This window comes from Odontesthes bonariensis, chromosome 23 (assembly GCF_027942865.1).
Source record: "Odontesthes bonariensis isolate fOdoBon6 chromosome 23, fOdoBon6.hap1, whole genome shotgun sequence".
NCBI classification, from domain to species: Eukaryota; Metazoa; Chordata; class Actinopteri; order Atheriniformes; family Atherinopsidae; genus Odontesthes; species Odontesthes bonariensis.
The window spans coordinates 31,841,524-31,862,197 of record NC_134528.1 but is presented as its reverse complement, the minus strand read 5'-3'; the positions used below and the strand labels follow the sequence as shown (position 1 = coordinate 31,862,197).

General features: G+C 44.0%; 1 protein-coding gene across 3 annotated transcripts in view; it reads left to right on the top strand.

The window, feature by feature from the left end:
* Nucleotides 1–4,012: 4,012 nt before the first annotated feature.
* ipmkb (inositol polyphosphate multikinase b) overlaps nt 4,013–20,674 on the top strand; it is a 37,170-nt gene continuing 20,508 nt past the window's right edge. Inside the window, exons 1-2 of one of the 3 annotated variants that reach the window (XM_075457778.1) lie at nt 4,256–4,568; nt 19,597–19,692. In XM_075457778.1, the coding sequence (XP_075313893.1) occupies nt 4,340–4,568; nt 19,597–19,692 (325 nt within the window). In that variant the 5' untranslated portion in view covers nt 4,256–4,339. Of the gene's footprint in view, nt 4,569–19,596; nt 19,693–20,674 lie in introns of all 3 variants that reach the window. The other 2 variants (XM_075457779.1, XM_075457780.1) reach the window with 2 other exon arrangements.

The window sequence follows — 20,674 nt, the reverse complement described above, 5'->3', positions numbered from 1 at the left end:
GTGTTTCTATATAAACCTACAGACACAAACTACAGATGGTTCTGTTCACCAGGGTTTAACAGTGTTTCTATATGAACCTACAGACACAAACTACAGATGGTTCTGTTCACCAGGGTTTAACAGTGTTTCTATATAAACCTACAGACACAAACTACAGATGGTTCTGTTCACCTTTAACAGTGTTTCTATATAAACCTACAGACACAAACTACAGATGGTTCTGTTCACCTTTAACAGTGTTTCTATATGAACCTACAGACACAAACTACAGATGGTTCTGTTCACCAGGGTTTAACAGGGTTTCTATATAAACCTACAGACACAAACTACAGATGGTTCTGTTCACCTTTAACATTGTTTCTATATAAACCTACAGACACAAACTGCAGATGGTTCTTTTCGCCAGGGTTTAACAGTGTTTCTATATAAACCTACAGACACAAACTACAGATGGTTCTGTTCACCTTTAACAGTGTTTCTATATAAACCAACAGACACAACCTACAGATGGTTCTGTTCACCTTTAACAGGGTTTCTATATAAACCTACAGACACAAGGTACAGATGGTTCTGTTCACCTTTAACAGTGTTTCTATATAAACCTACAGACATAAACTACAGATGGTTCTGTACACCTTTACGAGCGTTTCTATATAAACCTACAGAAATAAACTATAGATGGTTCTGTTCACCTTTAACAGTGTTTCTATATGAACCTACAGACACAAACTACAGATGGTTCTGTTCACCTTTAACAGGGTTTCTATATAAACCTACAGACACAAAATACATATGGTTATGTTCACCTTTAACAGTGTTTCTATATAAATCTACAGACACAAAGTGCAGATGGTTCTGTTCACCTTTAACAGTGTTTCTATATAAACCTACAGACACAAACTACAGATGGTTCTGTTCACCTTTAACAGTGTTTCTATATAAACCTACAGACACAAACTACAGATGGTTCTGTTCACCTTTAACAGTGTTTCTATATAAACCTACAGACACAAACTACAGATGGTTCTGTTCACCTTTAACAGTGTTTCTATATAAACCTACAGACACAAACTACAGATGGTTCTGTTCACCTTTAACAGTGTTTCTATATAAACCTACAGACACAAACTACAGATGGTTCTGTTCACCAGGGTTTAACAGTGTTTCTATATGAACCTACAGACACAAACTACAGATGGTTCTGTTCACCAGGGTTTAACAGTGTTTCTATATAAACCTACAGACACAAACTACAGATGGTTCTGTTCACCTTTAACAGTGTTTCTATATAAACCTACAAACACAAACTACAGATGGTTCTGTTCACCTTTAACAGTGTTTCTATATGAACCTACAGACACAAACTACAGATGGTTCTGTTCACCAGGGTTTAACAGGGTTTCTATATAAACCTACAGACACAAACTACAGATGGTTCTGTTCACCTTTAACATTGTTTCTATATAAACCTACAGACACAAACTGCAGATGGTTCTTTTCGCCAGGGTTTAACAGTGTTTCTATATAAACCTACAGACACAAACTACAGATGGTTCTGTTCACCTTTAACAGTGTTTCTATATTAACCTACAGACACAAACTATAGATGGTTCTGTTCAACCTTTGACAGTGTTTCTATATAAACCTACAGACACAAACTACAGATGGTTCTGTTCACCTTTAACAGTGTTTCTATATAAACCTACAGACACAAACTACAGATGGTTCTGTTCACCTTTAACAGGGTTTCTATATAAACCTACAGACACAAACTACAGATGGTTCTGTTCACCTTTAACAGTGTTTCTATATAAACCTACAGACACAAACTACAGATGGTTCTGTTCACCAGGGTTTAACAGTGTTTCTATATGAACCTACAGACACAAACTACAGATGGTTCTGTTCACCAGGGTTTAACAGTGTTTCTATATAAACCTACAGACACAAACTACAGATGGTTCTGTTCACCTTTAACAGTGTTTCTATATAAACCTACAAACACAAACTACAGATGGTTCTGTTCACCTTTAACAGTGTTTCTATATAAACCTACAGACACAAACTACAGATGGTTCTGTTCACCTTTAACATTGTTTCTATATAAACCTACAGACACAAACTACAGATGGTTCTGTTCACCTTTAACAGTGTTTCTATATAAACCTACAGACACAAACTACAGATGGTTCTGTTCACCAGGGTTTAACAGTATTTCTATATAAACCTACAGACACAAACTACAGATGGTTCTGTTCAGCTTTAACAGTGTTTCTATATAAACCTACAGACACAAACTACAGATGGTTCTGTTCACCTTTAACAGTGTTTCTATATAAACCTAAGGACACAAACTACAGATGGTTCTGTTCACCTTTAACAGTATTTCTATATAAACCTACAGACACAAACTACAGATGGTTCTGTTCACCTTTAACAGGGTTTCTATATAAACCTACAGACACAAACTACATATGGTTATGTTCACCTTTAACAGTGTTTCTATATACACCTACAGACACAAACTACAGATGGTTCTGTTCACCTTTAACAGTGTTTCTATATAAACCTACAGACACAAACTACAGATGGTTCTGTTCACCTTTAACAGTGTTTCTATATAAACCTAGAGACACAAACTACAGATGGTTCAGTTCACCTTTAACAGTGTTTCTATATAAACCTACAGACACAAACTACAGATGGTTCTGTTCACCAGGGTTTAACAGTGTTTCTATATAGACCTACAGACACAAACTACAGATGGTTCTGTTCACCTTTAACAGTGTTTCTATATAAACCTACAGACACAAACTACAGATGGTTCTGTTCACCTTTAACAGTGTTTCTATATAAACCTAGAGACACAAACTACAGATGGTTCAGTTCACCTTTAACAGTGTTTCTATATAAACCTACAGACACAAACTACAGATGGTTCTGTTCACCAGGGTTTAACAGTGTTTCTATATAGACCTACAGACACAAACTACAGATGGTTCTGTTCACCTTTAACAGTGTTTCTATATAAACCTACAGACACAAACTACAGATGGTTCTGTTCACCTTTAACAGTGTTTCTATATAAACCTACAGACACAAACTACAGATGGTTCTTTTCGCCAGGGTTTAACAGTGTTTCTATATAAACCTACAGACACAAACTACAGATGGTTCTGTTCACCTTTAACAGTGTTTCTATATTAACCTACAGACACAAACTATAGATGATTCTTTTCGCCAGGGTTTAACCGTCTGTTCTCAGCTGAAATCAGAATAGAAAGCATAATACTTCAAATGTCCACAAGGGGGGTTGATAATAACTATACGGGGCCAGAACAGACCGTCTAATATCATGGGTTAATGTTCATCTGACAGTTTCTTTACCAAATAAAACCATTTTGGAAGGAGCAGATTATTTGTAATGTACTTGATATGATCTGACTGTATGTGCCATGCAGGAGAAAAATGAAAGGGACACACTGATTGTGAAAGGCAAGTTTAGGCTCCCCTGACCTGGATGTGTGTGAGTGATGGGGGCCTCTCCGACCTCCTCTCACTTCCATGGTGGATGCAGACACCAAATCTTTTCAAACAGAGTAGAGTTGTGTTTCAGTGCGGGAGGAGAGCCTTGTTTCACAGAAGCAATCAGCTTCTTTAGGCAGTTTCTCGATATTCTTTTGTCCTCGTTCACAGCTGCCATTTCCATGAGCGCGAGGTGTTTGGAGCAGCAGTGACGGACATTGGTGTGTTCACGCGCAACAAGGAAGTGGGTCTGGGTTTATTAACGTAACTTGACGTTGGATGGTTTTCACCTACTTTAAACAAACGTCAGTTTTAATAATGGCCATGTGTAAAACTAACTTTGGAATGAGAAGTAACACTGGGACTGTAAGCCGGCTGCCTGTCCACAGCTAACAGCAGCATCCGTCACCGCTCTATCAACTGGCATTTTACTGCGAAGGCTCCGGACGGATGTGGAGCCTGCTGACAGCATTAGCGCTGGGAGGAAGTGGGATGTGGCGAGGGTGTACTTATGTTGCCGTTGAAGACATGAAAATCACTGAATCCACGCTACACCGAGAGGGAAGCTTCGGCAGCGGACTGAGCGGGGACTGAGCGGGACTGAGCGGCGGACCGTCAGCGGGGACGCCGGTGTTGAGAATCTGTAGCCGCTACTGAAGCTTATGTTCCGGCTTCGTGAGGTGGACCATTCTCAGTTTCACCAACAACGTGTACGCGGAATTCTGCCTTTACGTAATGACAGTACATGAATCGTCACATTCTCGACCATTTATTTACTGTGTGCTGGACGAAGCTGTAGTAGTTTATTTTACAAATGTCATCGGCCCAGCAAAAAATAATAATGGAGTCCTCTGTAGCGCTCGGCAAACTGGAAGTGACCCCCGGCTCCGGCAATGGTGGGGTCAGTCCGAACCAGCGGCTCTCTGGCAGCCCCCAGGGTACAGAGAAGTCCGAGCAGCGGCCCCAGGAGCAGGGCTACCTGAACGGCTGTGTGCCGCTGTCACACCAGGTGGCGGGGCACAAGTTCGGAGTGGACAAAGTGGGTAAGCTAATGACTAATGTATCTGCCTCTCTGACAGCCAGCAGGTGTGTGTGTGTGTGTGTGTGTGTGTGTGTGTGTGTGTGTGTGTGTGTGTGTGCGCGCGCGCATCACGAGTTTCTTCCACCCAGCTGAGAGCTGAATATTCAGCAGCAGTCCCTGCCTCCACCGGCCCTGCTGGTTAGCAGTCAGCAGGTGCAGCCGGTTTGGACACCACAGAGGGCAAAGTGAGAAGAATGAAATGTTGAACCCAGCAGCTCTGAGCAGAGAGAAAGGCTCCCCGATGAAAGCCTTCCTCTCTGTTCTCACCCTGACTGCATCACTGATAAATACTGATACATGAGTTCACTTCCAAACTTGTTTTTTTCGAAAGGAAAGGAAATGTCAGAGTAAAGTCATGTTTTAGGGAAAAGGTTTGTTTCTTAATGACACGGGTCCTTTAAGATAAAACAGCAGTTTGGGATTTCTGTTGGCTGAACTCTTTCTTACTAAAGATGTTCAGATGGAATGAATATTATCGGGTTGAGTTGCATGTCGATCAAAGTTATTTTGTTGACCCATTAGCTTGACTTCCACTGAGCTGGACTCATTGTTAATGAGAGTCATTTCAAATGTGACTGGTAGCTGTTTTTCTACTCTGTGGTTGGATGGAGGGAATTCAGTCATTTCAGTCTCCTGTGCAGACCGTTGCTGTTGTTCATTATGAGTGTCTCATGTTTAAAGTTTGAGTTCAACTCAAGGAACTAGTTCTTTGCACAAATGCACAGCCACAGGGCAACAGTGGTACATTAGATAAAATACACAGCATTCCCCTCATTTTAATATCTGGATCGCTGACTCCACATCTTACATTCAGGACAGCTGACTCACAGGTCTGAATGCTTGTTTCTTTGGAAAAATCCAACATGGTTCTAAGGACGGTGAGTCAAGAGGAAAACACGTCATGCTGCTAACTGGACAAACAGGAATAGATGACGTCCTATGTGGTTTTAATTGTCCTCACGCTCTTATTAATTCCAAAAACAGTTTCTCATTTAAACGCCCACACAGACACACATATTTTGTTGCTCCCTCCTGATGTTTCAGAAACTATAACAATTGGGAGAATGTGGCATAAATACAGGAAGAACAGCAGGTCTGTCCCTACAAGCATTGGTAAAACCCATCAAAAAGTTCAACTATTGTAAATGTTACAAAAAGTGAAGAAAATGCTTAAATGTCCAACAGATGTTGAAACTTTGCAGCTCTGTTGGAATTCTTCTGAAGACGTTCCTGTGGTGGAAGGGTAGCGGCCTGCTCAGGGGCAATGCCCACTGAAGGTACTGAAGATCTCGGCTCAGGCAGTTGCCCCTTTAATCTGGTCCCATAACTGGCAGAAACTTGATGGATGGCTAGACGGTGGGAACAAATCATAGCCCTAAACTGGCCTGCACACGCTGAAAACCAATAAATAAAAGGCCATGTACAATGTAAGCAACAGCAGCCATCATTGATGGTTTAATTTGTAAGATTGTATGCAGTGGAAGTTGGCAAATTTATGAGCAGATGATAATACAAAAGAGGATAAGGATAAAGAGAGACGGTCACCTCAGGCACATGGAAAAAAATATTCAAATGGCAGCGAGGTCATTTAGTTGCCAAGTCGTTAAAACCAAGCTCTGAAGAATTGCTGGCTCATTTTGGTGTGCACCTGCAGAGCATATAGATTTATTTATACCCTAAAACCCAGTCAAGCCTGGTGTAAAGTGACCAGGTGATGTGGCTGGGACAACTTCTTTGGTTGAAACATAGATTTTAGAATCTTCACATTTCATTGACACTGGCACATTCTAATCCTGATCCACTGGTTCACAATTCAATTGTTTCCCAATATTAGAAGTAAGCCCTGAAAACATTTGACTTGTCTCAGGTCATGTTTGAGCTCACATAACAGCTGCTGCACAGTGGATTCTGGCCAGCAACTGTTATGTCTGTGTACAGCCAGAGTGTGAATATTGTTTTATCCATGCTGACAGTTTTTGTGATAAAAGTTTGAATAGAATAAAAGATGTTGGTATTCATCTGTCTGTACACAGCCAGAAAGTTAATTGGGGACATCCTGAGCTTACTAATGCCCCTTTTCCACCGCCAAGCTAGCCCTACTCTACTCGGTTCGATATAGCCCAACACTACACCACACGACACGGCACCAGTAACATTTCCTTTTCCACCCAAACTGTGGCCTGGAAGTGGGCGGAGTCGGCCCGTTCACCACTAACGTGACGTCGGTTTCAGGCGACTACAAAGTGTCACGCCGCGGTTAGTCAAAAGTAAACACAATGATGGAGTGTAATGTGTAATGCAGTTGACAATTATTATTGTTTAGTTAAACCAAGCTCTTTATTAAAAAAGACCGTACAAAAGTAAACAGCAGGAGTTGTCTCAGATACAGGCGTCGACACCAGGTTGGTGCCGGTGGAATGCAGATAGCAGCTGTTGCCTCAGCTGCAGATTGCGATGCCAGTGTCGGTTCTGAAGCCTGCGGGATTGGAGGATCTTCGCTGACGTCAGCAACCGAACACTCATCGGTTGCACAAACCGAGTCTTGAGGGGAAAAAAATAAAAATTGTGAACATACGAAACGCATACACGTAACCGCATAGGTGAGACACTGTGCTAGCCTTCCAAAACAGCGTTGTTTGCTAGCTCACTCAGAACAACTTATATGAGACACCTGTGTAACTTTTTACACAAGTTAAAGACTGAACATGTATTTGTTACGATATAAAACATGCATTTGTTAAGATATAAGCGTTGCACCAAGGGGATAAGAACAACTTACCATTTTCCATCGCCTCCAACAAAGACGTCGCCGAATCCACGCCGTTCTCCGGGCTGTGACCGTAAATGCCGTCCATTTGGTCAAACCACTTCCATGTCTTTCGGTTTGACCCACTCCGGCTGTTGTGGTCCTTTACCTGCCGGTAATCACTCTTCAGCTTCTTCAGCTTGTCTCGGTACTGCTGAGAATTCCGGTGATAGCCATGGTTAGCCATCAGCTTGGCTTCTCATTTCGTGTCGCTCTGTCCAGTTCCTTCTGTATGCGGTCCTCGGCCACAACACACAGAAAGGTCTGCACCTCGCTCACTGTCCATGGGTTGGCTGTCCTTCTCTGGTCTTCCATCTTCGCAATTCTGTTTACTCTCTGTTGCTCTCGCAGGTGTGTTATACATGGCGGGTGATTATTTAAAGCTCCCCGAGCTTCGTTGCGTGTATGACGTAATTTCACCTGACCAATCAGTGGACAGCACTGATCACGTGATGTTTTAGCACCGACTAGTACCGACTAGACCCACCTCTGAAGCAGGTACTTGCCGGGGCAAAAAATACCAGACCAACATCCTTTGATTTAAAGGGGAAGTTAGTTTCTTTTAAACCTGGACCTTATCTCTGGCATAAAATACTTTCATTTACTCACCGATAACAGTTTGGTGAAAGTCGGCTTCCTTCAGAAGATATTTAGATCACTGGAGATCCACGTACATCCATATAACAGAGAGAACAGGGCAGAGACAGTACAGTCTTTAAATAAGGCTTTATCTGTCTTTATTTCACCAATACTTTAAGACAACACGCCAGCTCTGAGCCAACAGCTCAATACTACGCGTTCATTCATTCATTCTTGTTAAAGTCGTCGTGTGTGAATATCCTCTTTCTGTCACCACTACACGTTGCTGTTGATTTTCTTTGATTTGATTTCACCAACATTGAAGTGATCTGTGATTTTCTTCCTGGAAGGTGATGGTTCTTCTTCCAGGTGTGAATCATGTGTTGGACACTTCTTAAGCCGGTGTGAGGAGTTTCAGCATTCTCTGAGGCCCATAACTGGAGCCTTCTGAAACAGAGGAACATCTTTTCCTTCAACATAGATGTTTAAGGAACGAGAAGCTGCTTCAGTTCCCACGCTCGCTCAAATTTTAAAGGAGCCATGGCATGAAAATAAATGGAGGCTTTTATATATTTTTATAGGCTTTAGTGGTCCCCTAATACTGTATCTGAGTTTTTTCCCCCAAAATTCTGCCTTGGTGCAGGATTACAGCCAGTCCCAAAAATTAGCTTTCCTTAGGCTCCTCAGAATGAGCTGTTTAGGGTCTGCAGCTTTAAATGCAAATTAGGAGGAGAAAGGCGGGGCAAAGATGCTAGCGACTAAAACTAGCGAAACCTGTTGAAATGAGCTTACTTTGACAATATGACGAACTAGTTAGTGAACAACTTTCCTAACACAGTCAAACATCAAGCAAGTGCTACACAAGACACAGCAAGACGACAAAAAAGGCGTCCGTGAAGGGGAAAACAGGAGTGAGGATTTTGACATTCTCAGCTGATTGCTCTGGTTTGCAAAGATGCACGTAGCGCGAGTCATTTCAATCAGGGGAAAGGCAGATATCGTGCGCGCCATAACACCAACAGCAGGACGGCTATCAAAACAACAAATAAGTACACAACACTCGCGTTACAGTAAATGAGGTGTCCACTCACGTACCTCATGCTATTTACCGTTACATTAGCGACAGTGACCGAGCTATTAGCTGAAGAGCTAACGACACAGACAGACTGACCGTTTTGACTCTGGAACCATGAATGAATCATTATCCTGATGAAATGCACTGAATTTGCGGATTCATTGTTCTTCAGGAAGCTTGAAGTAGGGGGTTTTGGTCTAAAATGAGCGAGCTAACCATCTCATGGGCATGCAAACACCTCCAACAGCCCAGTTGGCACAGATAAGAGCTTACTAACATGACACACGCAGACCTGATGCTATTAGCTGCATAGCTAACGATACAGACACTTTCTTGTGGTAACAAGCTATGTGACTATACTGTACATACAGGAAAGCAACACAATTACAGAGCGTTAAATTAATTACTTGTCCGAGGTCTGTAGTTGGGCCAAAGAGAGTTGGTACTGATCCAGGGTTCATTTTCAGACGTTCGGCAAGGCCAGCTCGGTATTGGCCCAAGTTCTGGAAACATTGGTCGGTGAAATGTTTGGCGCACACACAAATCTCTTCGGTTCTGTCGTCACTTTCCCAGAAAAAACAAAATCTGTCCACTGGCTCTTTAGAGGTTCTGATGCAGGAGCTCTAAACAGATTTTTTACATCCATGTACAGCGCAATGAGCTGGCCAAAGAGCTGTGAGCGAGAAAAGGCAGTTTTGGCATAGCCATATATGGGCTCTGGGGGGAAATAACCTCGACGTCATATGAGGCGCTACGTCACATGAGGCAGCTTTCCCGATCAGGCCATCTGCATGGTCACATTACCAAAGGCGGAGAATAATTTCCATTGCATGGTTTAGGTCTATCGTCATTTGTAGCCACTGGGGGACCGCAGGCAGGCTAGGGGAACACACTGCATGGCGTACGCCTAGCAGCTTTGTTGCGTGACACAACGAACGATTTTCGAAGTGTAGGCTAACAGTTTTGGTATTTGATGAAGGCGCAGGTGAATTCTGGTGCATGCCCTAGACTCGTGGTGTGAGCGGTATCAGAGTGAAGCGGCACGGAGCAATCGCTCTGGCCATTTGATTAAAAACTTGCTCCACGCTCCGACTATATTTTGCACGCTCCGCTTCTCACCCGCTTCTCGCTCCGCTCCGTTCACATGCTCTGACTGGAACATATTAATTCAATTCAATTCAGTTTATATATATATAGTGCCCAATCACAACAGATGTCATCTCTAGGCACTTCAATACAACAGTCCAATTCATTTTAATCATAATCCAATCAGATTCAATTAGTATATTTTAAAATTAATCTAATTCATTCATATAGAGCTAATTCAAAAGCAATTTCCTATCAAAGAAAACCAACAGATTACTCTGAAACTTCTCTTCAGTCCAATCTCCCGTCCTGAGCGTGCCTGAGGCGACTGTGGAGAGAAACGACTCCCTTTGAACAGGAAGAAACCTCTGGCAGAACCAGAACCAGGAAGGGTGGCCATCAGAACCAGAACCAGGAAGGGTGGCCATCAGAACCAGAACCAGGAAGGGTGGCCATCCGCCTCGACCAGCTGGGGTTTGAGAAGACAGAAAAGAGGGGACAACAAACACTGTAACACCATTCAAAGGATAGCTACCAGCATTTATTTAAATAAAATACATAAAATCTGAAGTTGACAATGCATCCTTGTTCATATTTCACCAAAACTCATTCCCTTCCAAATATCAAAACCAATCAGATAAACTCGAAAGTGCACTGTCGTAACATTGAAACAAACTATTCACTTTTCAATAGCTGAACACTATTCTAACACACTTTGTTAGATATACAGTATATAAATATCACTACAAATATTGAATTTAATTTTCTTGGATGAATGCTTTGTTTTGAACATTATTTTAAATAATTCAACAAAACTTTGATTTAAATTCTTCTTTTTGTTTGGCAGTCCACAGGTCTGGCCAGTCACTATTGATGTCTACAGAAAAACAATTCAAATTATGCAGGCATATCTCACACACCCACTCACAGTACTGTGATCACAATATTTATCAGCAGGACATACGCATCCCCCTCTTTACATTAACAATCTGGCAAAGTGAGGCTCCACTTCTATAAACTGGAGATGCATTTAACTGCCTTTGAATACTCTGACCTGGTGGTGGTAGCCTGGCTCCTTGTGTCTGCCCACACTGACTTGCCTGGTTGGGAGCTGCCAGGGCTGCTGGGGTCTGACTTGTGCTTCTTTACAAAGAAGTCTTTTCATTGTAAAGTGGGCTGGGATGAAAATCAAACCTACTAAGTCTAGAAGTATCTCAATAAGTAGAGGGAAATTAAGTGATAGAAAGTTTGTAATAGATGAAGAAAGCATTCCAATAATTAAGGAAAAGGCAGTAAAGAGCAGGTGGTACCAGGCAGACATGAATGATGGAGAGCAGGCAGTGCAGTTTCGGAAAGATGTTGCTGAGGGACTGGATAGAATAGATAAATCAGAGCTTCCAGGAAAGTTGAAGCTGTGGTGTCTGCAGTTTGGATTGTTTCCTAGGTTGATGTGGCCACTGGCTGTGTATGAGATTCCATTATCTGTTGTAGAGAAAATGGAAAGATTAGTTAGTTTTTATATTAGGAAGTGGCTAGGTGTAGAGCTGGGCGATATGACGATATATATCGTGAGGACGATAGAAACATGTCTATCGTGACCTTTCTCCTCTATTTTTTCTATCGTGATAAACTTTTTTTTTTCATCATTGTGCTGTCCTTGCAGTGCGTATGCTTGTGCACAGCTAGACAGCCAGCTAACAATTAAAAGTCCTTCAATAAACCACAAGGATTGACTTTTCCTGTATTTTAATGAAGTCCTCTTGTCTTCTTTCTCATTTGTTTTTTGTAAACTGAAAATAATTACAGACAGAAACACAACTGTTAAACACTATACAAGCAAAGCGTTGTATAACTAAGTTTCGATTAGCAACCGAGATCAATGAAAATGAAACGAGTTAGCATCTACTGAAAACTAGCAGAATACATTTCAAACAACATAACAAATTAAGTCTCCATAGCAGTACTTACAAGATAAATATTCTCCAAGGCAAAAGCGTCGGAAACACGTCAACAATATGTTTTAGCTGTCTGCTTTGCTCCTCTTTGCTCAACTGCACGTCGCAGCACCACAGACATAGCTATATATTAAAGAACAGAGCGCTCACACCAATGCGGTTTCTATAACCAAAAAAGGGAGCACTCACTCTGACGAGGTTTGACATAACCAAGGACCATAAACGGATCGAATTGACAACATATTGGATAGGCGTATTGATGAACGGATATAGAGAGGCTCACGGACTTTTGGAAGTTTGAAGGAAGGGTACCGGTAAGTCAGTCATGTTTACTTAATAATAGCACCGCCGAGTGCATGGTGTTCAATGATTCTACACTGCTTTGGTACTGATAACAAATCAAGTTGTTTACTGTCGCGGGTATTTTAGCACACGTGTGCTGGTTGTGAGTCGTGGCCGATGGACTGAAGCTAGCCTAGCCTTCTAGTAGCCGTGCAGAGTAGAACTACCAGGGAGGTTCTAGTGTTACGGCTATTTGCAGACCGGCTTTTAGAGTACCAAGAACTACTGTTTCCTCTGTTGTACTGACAGCGCAACCTTTCCTGACTGTCATCGCGAAAAACAGTAGGGTAAAGCCTGATCTGTTGGATAAATCTCTGCACGCGTCTTTGTTTTTTTTTTTTTTTTAAGTGCTTGTGGTGACCAAAGCCTGAACACTGAGCAGACGCACGTCAGTGTGAGAGAGAGAGATCTGCAGTTTTTGTTAAAGCAATGCAACGAGACACAGCAGACGCAGCAAAATGGACTCCATCCTCAAAGTTGTGAATGTCGAGCAGTGAATGTCGAGTAAAAGAGCATGTATTCACAAAGCTGTTTATTTACTCTTATGGCCCCGAGTTGCGCTGTGTTGTTCCCGGTTCGGGGTTGCGACTCCCACATTGGAAAACGAGATGACTAGTTAAAATAGGCGATGGTGGATTTTTTTCGACCCTGTCCGTAAAAATAACGGACTATGAAAAAGTCTAATGCAACCTCTGTTGTGGTATATCGTGATATGTATCGCTATCGTGATATAAAGTAATCCATATCGTGATATACTTTTTTCCCATATCGCCCAGCCCTAGCTAGGTGTTCCTAGATGCTTAAGTACTGTGGCACTGTATGGGAAAGGCATACTCCAGCTCCCAGTATCTAGTCTAGTAGAGGAGTTTAAATGTACTAAAGTTAGGACAGAGCTCCTGTTAGCTGGGAGTAAAGATGTGGTAGTCATTAAGGTGGTTCCAAACCCAACTAAGGGGAGGAAGTGGAAACCAAGAATGGCAGCTCAGGGGGCAGAAGCAACTCTTAGACATGCAGAGATTGTGGGTAATGTGCAAATAGGCCGGGGAGGCTTGGGGCTTGGCCCAGGCAAACCAGTGTGGAGTAGAGCAGGTCCCAAGGAGAAGAGAAAGCTAGTTGTTGAGCAGGTTCGTAGACAGGAGGAAATGCAAAGGCAGTGGCTCAGGCTAAGCAGGGACGGTGGTTGAATTGGGAAGGTGTAGAGAAGAAAAAGCTTAGTTGGAAAGAGCTGTGGAGTATGGAGGAAAGGAGTATTAGATTTTTGATAGGGGCAACATATGATGTATTGCCAACTCCCCAGAACCTAAAACTCTGGGTAAATGGAGACCCGTTATGTTCGTTATGTTCAGGTACTGCAACTCTAAGGCATATTTTGTCAGGTTGTAAGGTTAGTCTGTCACAAGGCCGGTATACATGGCGACATGACCAAGTATTAAGAAGCTTAGCTGCAGGTATTGAAGATAAACGAAGGCAGGTAAACTTAGGAGGGTCCAAGGTGAAGCGAGTGGCAATTCAGTTTGTTCAAGAGGGGGAGAAAGTTAATAAGACGATAAGGAGGCACGGCAGATTGGAGGATGCTTGTGATTGGGAGATGCAGGTAGATTTAGGAAATAAGCTTGTTGTTCCCCAGGAGATAGCCTCTACAAATTTAAGGCCTGATATAGTTTTGTAGTCTAGGAGTAGAATGAGAGTCTATTTCATAGAGCTGACTGTTCCTTGGGAGGAATTAATAGTAGAAGCATATGAAAGGAAAAAGCTTAGATATGTGGAGTTGGGGGCAGAAGCAGAGCAGCGAGGATGGAAAGTTAGGATATGTCCAGTGGAAGTAGGATGTAGAGGATTTGTTGCAAAGTCTGTTGTCTCATTGTTGAGGGAGCTGGGTGTAAGTGGACAGAATGTGAGGAAAATAGTGAAAGAGCTGTCAGATAAAGCAGTAAAATCCAGTCAGTGGATTTGGATAAGAAGAAGCAATAGCAGCTGGGGGCCCAGCAGGGGGAGCACTTAGGGTAAACAGACTCTTGGAAGAAGCAAAGAAGAAATTCAAGATATTTAAGTGGAGGGTTTGGCCCATGTGATCCTTTTGAAATCAGGCGGCCATTTTGGGTGAGTTGGCTTTGAGTGAGTTGTATGGCTTAGTTTTTTCTGGCATTTTTGCTGATTATAGGACTGTTGAATCTGCTGGTGTGTCTTGTCCTGCCTCCACCTCTGGCACCCTCTATACTTTCATTACCCCCTACCCGAACCAGGGTTTGAATCCCATTCCCGCTTATCTTGCCTCTTTTATTTCTGTTAGGGTCACCCAAGGAAAACAGATCCTAGATGAGGGACCAGACCAAGAACAGCTCAAAAGACCCCCTATGATGAAAAAGATTTTTGGACAACGTGTTCCTTTGCCGGAACGGGGGCCAGGCCCAGCAGCGAGCACCTGGCCGCATCCATCGGTGTATGAATGTGTGTGAATGCGTAGGAAGCACGTAGTTATACACAGACTAAGACGTACTGTAGGAGTGAATGAGGAATTTAGTGTTAGAAGCGCTCTTACCGTGACGTGTCAAGAGCGTGCATATTGGGCTCGGTCGGGCACTGCCCGAAGACATGACATGGGTCTCGTCACGGACTGTTTATAACGAACACCATGTTCAGGCATAAGGGTGTCCATATGTGCACTTGGTACCAGGACACCCTAGGCAGCAGTTCGACCATCACTTTGTGGTTGTATCGTCGGACTTGCGGCCGTATGTCGTGGACACTCGGGCGGAACTGTTAACTGATCACCACCTGTTGGAGAATTGGCTACGCTGGTGAGGTAAGATCAGACCTGGCAGGCCCAAACGTATTGTGAGGGTTTGCTGGGAATGTCTTCCGGAATCCCCTCTCAGAAGGAGCTTTAACTCCCACCTCCGGCAGTGCTTCAATCATGTCCCGGGGGAGGTGGGGGACATTGAGCCCGAATGGGCCATGTTCCGTGCCTCCATTGTTGAGGCGGCCGACCGGAGCTGTGGCCGTAAGGTGGTCGGTGCCTGTCGTGGCGGCAACCCTCGAACCCTCTGGTGGACCCCAGTGGTGAGGGAAGCCGTCAAGGTGAAGAAGGAGTCCTATCGGGCCTTTTTGGCCAGTGGGACTCTGGAAGCAGCTGATGGGTACCGACAGGCCAAGCGGAACGCGGCCTCGGCGGTTGCTGAGGCAAAAACTCGGGCTTGGGAGGAGTTCGGAGAGGCCATGGAGAACGACTTCCGGACGGCCTCGAGGAGATTCTGGTCCACCATCCGGCGGCTCAGGGGGGGAAAGCGGTGCACCGTCAACACCGTGTATGGTGAGGGCGGGGCTCTGCTGACCTCAACTAGACGTTGTGAGTCGGTGGGGGGAAAACTCGGATTCAGGAGGTGCAGTGTGGTTTTCGTCCTGACTGTGGAACAGTGGACCAGCTCTATACCCTCCGCAGGATCCTGGAGGGTGCATGGGAGTTCGCCCAACCGGTCTACATGTGTTTTGTGGACTTGGAGAAGGCGTTCGACCGTGTCCCTCGGGGACTCTTGTGGGGGGTTCTCCGGGAGTATGGAGTGCCGGACCCCTTGATATTGGCTGTTCGGTCTCTGTATGACCGGTGTCAGAGTTTGGTCCGCATTGCCGGCAGTAAGTCGGACATGTTTCCTGTGAGGGTTGGACTCCGTCAGGGCTGCCCTTTGTCACCGATTCTGTTCATAATTTTTATGGACAGAATTTCTAGGCGCAGCCAGGGCGTTGAGGGGGTCCGGTTTAGCGACCTCAGAATCGGGTCTCTGCTTTTTGCGGACGATTTGGTTCTGTTGGCGTCGTCAGGCCGTGACCTTCAGCTCTCACTGGAGCGGTTTGCAGCCGAGTGTGAAACGGCTGGGATGACCATCAGCACCTCCAAGTCTGAGACCATGGTCTTCGGCCGGAAAAGGGTGGAATGCTCTCTCCGGGTCGGGAATGAGATCCTTCCCCAAGTGGAGGAGTTCAAGTATCTCGGGGTCTTGTTCACGAGTGAGGGACGAATGGAGCAGGAGATTGACAGACGGATCGGTGCGGCGTCTGCAGTGATGCGGGCTCTGCACCGGCCCGTCGTGGTGAAGAAGGAGCTGAGCCAGAAGGCGAAGCTCTCGATTTACCGGTCAGTCTATGTTCCTACCCTCACCTATGGTCACGAGCTGTGGGTAGTGACCGAAAGAACGAGATCGCGAATACAAGCGGCCGAAATGAGTTTCCTCCGTAGGGTGTCTGGGCTCTCCCTTAGAGATAGGGTGAGAAGCTCGGTCATCCGGGAGGGGCTCGGAGTAGAACCGCTGCTCCTCCGCATCCAGAGGAGTCAGATGAGGTGGCTCGGGCATCTGGTTAGGATGCCTCCTGGGGCATCTGGTTAGGATGCCTCCTGGGGCATCTGGTTAGGATGCCTCCTGGGGCATCTGGTTAGGATGCCTCCTGGGGCATCTGGTTAGGATGCCTCCTGGGGCATCTGGTTAGGATGCCTCCTGGGGCATCTGGTTAGGATGCCTCCTGGGGCATCTGGTTAGGATGCCTCCTGGACGCCTCCCCGGTGAGGTGTTCCGGGCCCGTCCCACTGGGAGGAGGCCCCGGGGGAGACCCAGGACACGTTGGAGAGACTATGTTTCTCGGCTGGCCTGGGAACGCCTCGCGGTCCCGACCAGAAGAGCTGGAGGAAGTGGCCGGGGACAGGGACGTCTGGGTTTCTCTGCTCAGGCTGCTGCCCCCGCGACCCGACCCCCGGAGCAGCGGAAGATAATGGATGGATGGATGGATGCTTGTTAACAAATTCCATGTTTTTTTTAAATTTATTTTTATTTAGCTGCTGATCCACCAGCAGTTGTTGGATTGGGATGTGTTTTTCTGTCTAGAGAAGTAACAAATAGACTATGTGCAGAGAAGAAAATGTGCAAAGAGTCAGATTAATTTTATAATATCAGTTATTATGGCAAGTGGGCAAACTAATTGTCCTGACACATACTTCAGGCCTCACCACTCCTGGGACATAAAGTACATGTTTTTGGCTTTGCAGTGTGTAAAATATATCTGATAGTATCTTCACCTTACTCTTCTACCATGGAGATATGAAAGTGCAGTGTTTCCACAGGACGTGTTGACAAAGCAACCAATGAGTTCAGGACTGAGCTGGATCCAGCGCTGTGCTCTGCCAGCTCAACGGTGTCAGCTCACTGTGCATGAAAGCTGCATGTAGTTAATGTTTCACCCACAATAAACTACTGTCCCATAGTTGTAATCATAAATCATTAGTTAATCTGGTACACAGAGTTTTCACACAATGGTTTATTTGTCAGTCCAACTGAATGCTGGACATTTTTGAAGATTAATCACAAGACAACTCATGTTTGTGCATGATGTACAAGGGTTAGGGTGCTGGGTGCTGCCCTGTGCCTCATGGCTAAGATTTGTTTTTTTTCTTTAATGCTTCATGTTATTAATGAAGGTTCTCACAAAAAAAAATATATATATATATATATATATATATTTGGAGCTTGTTTCTTGCTTGAAATTTGAATTGAGGTTTTTATGTTGTTTTTTCTGAATCATTGTGTTAAAGTGCTCTTGTGAACCAAGCCCCTGAACCTGACGATCAGGTGATACCTACTCTGAAGCTCGATCAGGATGAGCCTCAGTGTTCTACAGAGTGCCCTTACACTTTCAATCCAACCGATAGAAACAATCGGATTAACTGAGACAAACTGAAATAGTCTTTGAAAACTGCCAGTGAGCATTTGATCCTTTTTGTCCCAGCTGCCCATCATTACTGAACAGTCCTAAACAAAAAAGATACAGAAGTGTTGAAGGTGTGGCACAAGCTGAACAAGATTTCCCTGCTCATTCTGTAACTGCTGTGATGACTAAAGTGCTAAAGTACTCTTTTTCTGTGCCTGTTAATGATTGATCAGTACCAAGTCCAAGCCCCACACTACTGGCAAATACAATGCAAATTTCCCAAGTGCTTCCTTGTGTTACCCAAAGAAAATACAAATAAAACAGATATTCTGTTACAAATTGTATAATGATTAAGTAATAGGTGCTTTATTTTCTGGATTACATTTTGCAGACCTGCCAGTGTGTAAGCATTTTTGTTTGGCAAGCATACACTTTGAGTTAAAAGGATTCAAAGGCATTATTGTCAAATGTGTAGTAAAAAAAAACAAAGAAACGAGTAAAGACATTTTCCTTTCATACATATAATAGACATTGAGTAGAATGGAATAGAAACATTTCAGGAGCATTACAAAAAATGTAAGGGGCACTCATTATGTACAGACCATAAGAGCTTGAGTAAGGGCAACTGGGAAGGTGATACCTGAGACCACCTCGTCTCTTCGAATTTTTTTTTCTCCAAAAACTGGAAGGTGGTCTCAGGTATCACCTTCCCTCACCTACAGAGCAGCATGGTCTCTCCTCCCCAGGCAGGTTCCCAATCATTCCCACCTTGGATGCTGTGGCCAGAACTCGCCCTTTCAGACAGGTCGACAGTTCAGAGGTGATAATGACTCCAACAACATGCTCATTGGTCGGGGGGCTCAGTGACACATGTGACTGGAACGACCCTCTCTGCTTATCAGCTGATCCTCCCCACCTTCTAGTTCAGAACTGAAGAAGCCTTTCAGATGAGAGCTGAAACGTCTTGAAGATCCAAGAACAAGTCCAGTTGCCCTTATTCAAGCTCTTATGGTTACTACGACCTGGATGACTGAGAATCTAAACCATTATGTACAGATGCAGCAGAAGTAATCGGGGGGGCAGCAAAATAATATGTTAAATAATAAAAAATATATATTTAACTTAAAACTCTGCTCTGAATAAATTAAAGGATCTTCACAGGAGCATCCTCCTTGGTGCCATCTCTTGGAAGATTTTTATTACTTCACTGTGATTTATTTCAATGTCTTGCTCAATGGCAAGCAGGAGAAGGTCGGAGAGTCTTTCTTCCCCACAGAGACTCCTGAGCCTGGTCTTTATTATCTTCAGTTTTGAAAAGGATCTTTCCACTGAAGCTGTTGTCACTGGCAGTGTTGCATAGATCCTTACCATCTTCACAAATGTTGGAAAGATGAGCTGGCCAGTGTTCTCTTCAACAATGGCAAGGATTCACCCTCTTCTTCACTCATCTCCTCAGGCAAAACTGTTTCTGTTGCTGCCCCTGCCCCTGAACAAAACTCAGTCCTACACTCTGTCTGTCCTTCCTCATCTGTGGTGGGCTCATCTGGACCAGGTAGGGTTTCTGATTCTCCCTCATTTGTTTTAATAGTTGATGGCCTGATCCAAGATAAAAGAGAGCTGCTACCCTGAGCTGCTTGCTGCTTTTCCCTGTCCTTCTGTTTTTGTAGTGTCTCTTTTCTTGGCATTATGCTGCAATTTTTTTAAAATGACATAAATCAATGTTGTGCATAATAATCAAGACATTACATATCTCTCTAAAGCTGACAACACAGTACACACCCATGTTTTTACTGTTTTCTGACAGTTGAAGCATAAGCAGCATTACACTAATAATAGCCTATAGCCTACCACATTACCTCACCAGACTGTCATGTAGCTCAACTTAAGACCTACCTTTCTTTTCAATAATTAAAATAATTAATGTCTGCCTGCCTCTCTCCCCTCTCTCTTCATTAAACATGACAAACGTCAGTAAACAACTGGGCAAGGCTTTTAAATCATGGATTTCGTGAGGGTTTTTTTTGTTTGTTTTTTAGCAAACGTCGGACCAGTTGCGACGTAATGTTTTCAGCGGCGCTAATTGTTGTTGTTAATTTATCACCAAACAACGTCGGGGTATTGCACTGTCATTACCTGTCTGTCTGATGCTCCGGGTCAGAGAAGAAGTTGGCTTCAGCCGTTTAGCCTGACGCTCAGCACTGCACGCGCAGTAGGCAGTAAGTGAAGGAGGAGGAGGAGGGAGGGAGGGGCGAGTGGGAGGCTGGTGGGCGCCGCGGTGCATGTCGGGGCGAAATTCTCACAAGAACTCAAATAAATGCACCGTCAGATATCGAAACACAGTTGGGGGGAATTGATGACAGAAAAAGTAATTTTTATTTTATTATATTTATAAAAAATTGGGCACCAGTAGAAAGGGCACTTTTCTCATCCAGGGCAAAAGGGCAGGTGCTTGAGCACCACTAGGAGTCTATCTGTGCACGTGCCTGCGGGGGGGCCATATTCATAACAATTCAAAGAATCCTCAGCTGAAAAGT